We start from the raw sequence: 6,000 nt of genomic DNA, 5'->3' as shown, positions 1-6,000 counted from the left end.
CCCACACCTGCCAAGTGGGGCTGGGCTGAATTAAAATAATTTGGGGTGGGGGGGGGCTGAGTTGAAAGGAATGATGGACTGGAAGGAAAGAATTGTTCTGGGAAATGCTGATCAAAGTCATGTACGTGCATCAAAGGCAGGCATCGTGACGTCAGGCTTCGGAGTGACCTTGTACAACAAAATAAACAGGCGACACAGTCATACGAGGCAGAAGAGAAGAGAGAGGGGGAACATGATGTAACCAGAGAGGCTGCAGCTGGGTGCGTGGCAGGTTCAAGCTGCAGTATGTGGCTGGTTGGGTTATCGATGAATCTATCCTATCCTGCTGGAGTCAGAACTAACATCCAAGCAGACAACTTTACCCTGCAGGTGTCACAGAGCCGACACCAAAGCAGACGAATCCTCTCTGAGCGTATCGAAAAAGCAAAAGGCAAGTTCTCCTTTCCTCATTCCTCGGCACTGCTGGTGTGCAGTGATACTTCACAGCAAGTCATGGACTTGGGTTCATCTGCACACTCGTGTACTTATCTGGGCAACGGAGCCTGCTTCGAACGTCAACACATCAGACTTCAACATCAAAATTCATGCCCTGATGGGGTGTTCTTATTGAAGAACTGGGTACATGAGACAAGTTGCCAACTTGAAGGTCATGAGTTAAATCACAATTGCATTGAAACCTGTCATGTGTAACTTTAGGGAGTTTTAAAATCATTGTGATGGGATCTTATTAAATGGTATTCATGTTTGAAGAGTAGACACGAGGGATTAATAAATATCCTTGTGTGTCATGTCGTATGCTGGTTTCACCTGTTAAACATTAGATGGGACACATTGTCCGCAAAATTTTTCTGCCGTGCTGGCCCTCCGGGTAATTGGGTCACTCGCTTCGGTGCACGGAGGCAGCATGGAACACATCCTCAGTTGTGATACTACTTGTTGGGGATTCAGCATTGGAAAAGGATGCTCTCATTCACGTTCGTTCTGATAACCGTTTCAAAACACAGGCTCAGATCTTTCTGGATGAGAATGCCACACATGATGACAAAGTCAGTGCAAGAGAAGCCGTTTTCGTATGTCTATACAAAGGCACAGCAGGGGACATGCTAGATAAACCGAGACTGCAGCGTTTTCACCAGAATGTGGCTACGAGTATGAGTTTTGTGCAGTCAAAGCCTGCCTCCCACATCATCAGCTGCAAAGTCGCACGGCCTTCATGTGCATCAAGTGCAAGTATGGAAAGGAGTCACAAATATGAATCCAAATAAGATAAACATGATGGGAGGTTTATTTACTGTTGTTTGTCAAAAATTCGGTTTATTTACTAAACTTTAATTATTATTTTTTTTGTTCCTGCTAATGCAAAAACATTAAAGCATCCTCAAACCCCACCCTTCAAACCCTTCAACCTCTCCCCAAACAAAAAGAAAAACCATAGCAGGAGATGACTGAGACGAGTGAATTGCTAAAACTTCCGAGGGACAAAAAACAAATCAAATAAATATTTTGAACTGTTGCAGCAATTTTGGATTAAAAACCCAAGTACCATTCGTTGGAAGTGAAATCAGATCGAGGTTTTTATGCATTTCATTTTGATGGACATGAGAGTGAGAGAGACAGAGACAGAGAGACAAAGAGAGAAGCAAGCGCTCAGGCGAGGCCGGTGGGTTTGGATGAGGCTCAGGCTGAGGGACACAGAAGTTTTCTTCCCTTTTTGCGATGGTGCTGCTGATTCTTCCCATCATGCCCTTTTTGATGCTGTGGCGTCTCAGGCCCCGATATAACTGATACACAAGGACGTCTCGGTGTGTGCACCGTCACAGATGGCACAGTATTGCATTCTGGTTGGTAAATGGTACTTTGAGAGCCAGCATGTCACAGCCATTGGAGTGAGCCCATTGGCTCAGTAAGGGCAGCAGTTTTGCCAGGGTGGCAGTGATGGCTTGGTTCATCTTTATCAAAAAGCAATCGACGTTGCGAGACGGGGCGCAGACTTAACACCCTGCCTACAAAGCACCAGTCTGATGGCTTATAGTCTGGTTGAAAATAAAACCCGTAGGGGATTGATCAAAGAAGTGCGCTGCTTCTGTATCATACTGTCCGGCTCTCCAGGCAAGTTGAGTAACCTTTGGCTTTTTAAAAAAAAATCTGCTCTATTTTGGCCTTGTTCCTTCTGACCTCTGCCCCTCCATGCCAACACCTTAATGCCCTCTCAAAGTCGAAACGATGCTTACCTCCATACATTCATCACCGTTTTATTGCAGGAAGAACTGACTTCTCGAGTCTGTTGCTTCATGTTTTTGTTTTTTTCCCCACCAGAATTTGGACTGCTGCCACTTCGTGGCATCACATTTGTACCTTCATCTGCAACTCTTCTCTTCACCTCTTGGTGCATGCATCATCTTGATGTTTCCGGTTAACTTTTGCGATATTGATCTTTGCCTTTCATTGAGCCTCGCCACCTGGGTACAAATGTCGGTGATATACTCGTTAAATATTTCTGCAAACTATTCTCACTCATCACATGACTCATTCTTGTATGATTGCATCAGTTTTATCACAATATGTACACTTTTTCATGAAAATATCCCTTCTTCCAGAATTTCCTTCCTTTTATGGACATTTGAAAGCTTTCCTGAAAGTTGTTGAATTTATCTTTGTTACAGGATTGTTCGTCGTCATGACATTTCTTCGTGTTTGGATGTCCAAAGTAAACAATAGAAGCACATGCCGATTCCATCAACGTGTGGAGAACACGACGTTGTGACACAACCTGCCATTGCGAGGCAATTTATCTGTAATGGGGTTTTTTTGTCACCGTAAATCACAGGAAGTTTGTGTAATTAATTGATTAATTTTCAACATGAATCATTCCAAATTATGTAGAACAAAGTAAACTGTTTTCGCCTTCAGTCTCATCTGGAAGAGCCCCCTTTTTTAATGAAAAAAGTTGATGCAGAATGAATGCAATCATTTTAAGTAGAAAGAAAAACCCATGGTTTAACACTTGACAAGTTAAATAAGACCTTTCTTTCAGTTTTGCAATAGTTTGAAAAGGGACTGTGTTAGTAGCTGAACCCATGGCTCATGTAGGGAACCCAAATTCAAACCCTATATACCATGCGCATGCTCGTCCATTGTCAACTAATGTGTAGGTACGTCGGTAACAAAGATATCTGCTGATGTCTATCCTCCATGTGATTTTTTTTTTTTACATGCCAAGCAATGAGCCTGAGATTAATGGAATAAAACAAACATTCTTTTAAATACTGTAGTTGAAATTGCAGTCACCGAGCATACGGTGCAAGCCAAGAAGCCAGGCGATAGACTTCGACGAGGGTGGCGGCTGCCAGTGCAAACAGGCCGACCACCAGCCCGACTGCCTGCAGCATGTGACCGGCACCGTTTGCCGCACGAGATCGCCAGCCGGACGTTTGTACAAACGTCACACAATTCGCTTTTCCACACTTTTGATCGTCACAGCAATCGCGAGAACAGCAGGTCGTATCTGAGCTGGGCTGTGGTGGAGGAAAGAAAGATGGATAAATGGAATGAGTTCCGAAGGAAGAGTGAAGTCGTGTAATCTCGTGTTTAGTTTTAATATATTGCCATGTACAGACAGCTTCAGGGAAGGAGTCAATGAGAATTGTTACCCATAAGGTATGTGAAGAGATTGTTTGAGATGCACCTCATGTAACAGTAAGGTGTCCTGTCTCTTCACTGATTAGTCTCGCCTCGAAAGGGTTGTGAGACGTGTGTGTGTGTGTGTGTGTGTGTGTGTGTGTGTGTGTGTGTGTGTGTGTGTGTGTGTGTGTGTGTGTGTGTGTGTGTGTGTCCATATCTATACATTTTCACTTAAATTTTTTTTCCCTGCAACCGCTTATCCGATCAATGCAAAACTTTAAACGTAGGACAATTCCCCATGGAGAATATTTTATTGACAACTCTGATGTCATCGGTTACATGGCATGGTAGCCATATTGGATTACAGAAAAACTTATAGACATCATTTTCTCCGAAACCGCTCAACGAAATTTTTTTTTTAATGTGGCACACGTCATCGTGTCACCCATGGGGTATATCGGGTGATAACGATATCGGTGAAGTGATATTCCAGCCATAATTAGTTGAATCAAAATCCTTATTCAAAAAAATCTGAAACTTCATATCCCATGCGAGTGAAGTAGTGGGGCAACTTAGCTAAATATAACATAACAATTGTGCATTTTGTGAGGAAAGCACCAAATTTGGCACACTAGTAGCCTAACATATTATGAACAGATTTGGATATTGGGCCATCTCAAATTCAGCTGCTGATGGCTGTGGCAGCCATTTTCCACTGCCATCAAAAATTTTGAGATGGCCCAATATCCAAATCTGTTCATAATATTGTTACGGCTGTATAAATTCACAGAACACCATGTGGGTTCTTAGTTAGTTATGCCGAGAAGTCCGTGTTCAGTTAGATTTCCCCACCGTTGTTTAATGGGATTTATTCGTGCACAGGGCTGTGATTCTTTGAGATAGCTGTTTTTCTTTTCCTATCGTTATTTTGGACCAACCACACGTCAACCAAATAACCACAACGCCAACCACGCCACCATCACCACAACCAAGTCACCACCACCAACGTCACTCTCGACCACTGCTTCGCGGCGATCTCCACACGCCAAACCATGGCCCTCTTCGTTAATGTAAATCGTCTCGACGAAGCGAAGGAATCCAGAGGAGTTCCGATGGCGCACGGATTTTCCCGCCTGATTCTCCCTGGACCTGTGCCAATTCTGATTCTCTCGGCCCCCGTGAGGCGCGTGGGGAGGGGGCGAGAGGGCACACCCCTTATCTGGAAGGTTCCCGCAGGTTCTGGAAGGAGGGCGGGGCGAGAGCGGAGGGGCGTGGCGTGAGCAATATAAGGGCGTGCAGGATGCCAGGTCTGGCAGCTCGTGTGTTTTTCTCGTCGGCTTGGAGGTCGTGAGCTCGTGGGTGTTTTTCAGCAGCTCGTGTGGTTTGCTTCGTGCGTGGTTTTCTTCGTGGTGGCTGCTCGTCGAGCTCGTGGTTTTTCTTCGTGGTGGCTGCTCGACTTCTTCGTGGCACACGGACCAGGGACGCGGACGGGAGGCGCCGCTTTGCCAGCTCTGTCGTGCAAGCCTGCGCATCCGTGTGGAGAGCGCTGGAGAGAGCTTGTCCACCATCGCACCACGAGGGTGCAGGTAACCAGCAACGGTCTCGTGGGATTCGTTCGGTCTGCCAAGTCCCACGCCATAAAGGCCCACGGGCCCAGTCTGACCCCCCTGTCTATGGGAGTGGTCTTTTCCTTTCGAATGAATCTTGGTGGCGCCGTGTCCATAAGTAAAACTGTTAAGTGGCTGTGCATAAATTGCTTAGGGCCCTGTCACACCTTGACGTTTTAGCCAGCAATAGCAACGTATAAAAATGTATGTAAAACGTTGGCGTACGCTGAAATTTTGATGTTTTTTTTTAAAGTTTTGGGCGTATTCATAACGTGTTGGTTGTATGCATAACATCTATCTATAATTCCAGCAATCTGTGTGTGTGTGTGTGTGTCTGTCTGTCTATCTGCGACCGCCGTTTCTCGATGACTGCCGGTCCGATCTGATTGAAACTTGCCAGGAATATTGCCGGGGCCCCGCAGATGTGCCTTTTCGAGGTTTGATATCAATCGGACAAGTGGTTCCCAAGTTGCGGCCATTTTACTGCTTTTTCAGTGTTGAAAAGGTGTATATTTGGCAGCTGAAGGTGTCGTTCCACCTTCTCACCTTATCATGCCAATTTTTTCCCAAATTATTAATAACCGGACGATCACCGGTCCAATCGGATTGAAACTTGCCAGGAATATTGCCGGGAACCCGCTGATGTGCCTTTTCAAGGTTTGATATCAATCGGACAAGCGGTTCCAAAGTTATGGCCATTTATCTGTCGACCAATGACAAGACACGGTGCTATGACATCACAAATGACGTCACAATTAATGTTTATTTATTT

General features: G+C 45.2%; 1 protein-coding gene across 4 annotated transcripts in view; it reads right to left on the bottom strand.

Moving 5' to 3' along the window:
* Positions 1-2,138: 2,138 nt before the first annotated feature.
* The window catches only part of CDKAL1 (CDKAL1 threonylcarbamoyladenosine tRNA methylthiotransferase), a 60,046-nt gene continuing 56,184 nt past the window's right edge, over positions 2,139-6,000 (bottom strand). For all 4 annotated transcript variants that reach the window (XM_085893925.1, XM_085893929.1, XM_085893927.1 and 1 more), the window contains one exon: positions 2,139-3,515. In XM_085893925.1, coding sequence (XP_085750051.1) covers positions 3,285-3,515 — 231 coding nt within the window. In that variant the 3' untranslated portion in view covers positions 2,139-3,284. The remainder of the gene's footprint in view (positions 3,516-6,000) is intronic.

The sequence above is a fragment of the Eptatretus burgeri genome, chromosome 9 (genome assembly GCF_056783735.1).
Source record: "Eptatretus burgeri isolate ZD-2024b chromosome 9, Ebu_testis_v1, whole genome shotgun sequence".
In the NCBI taxonomy this organism is placed as follows: Eukaryota; Metazoa; Chordata; class Myxini; order Myxiniformes; family Myxinidae; genus Eptatretus; species Eptatretus burgeri.
Note: the sequence above shows the minus strand (reverse complement) of the source record. Positions and strands in the feature narration are given on the sequence as shown.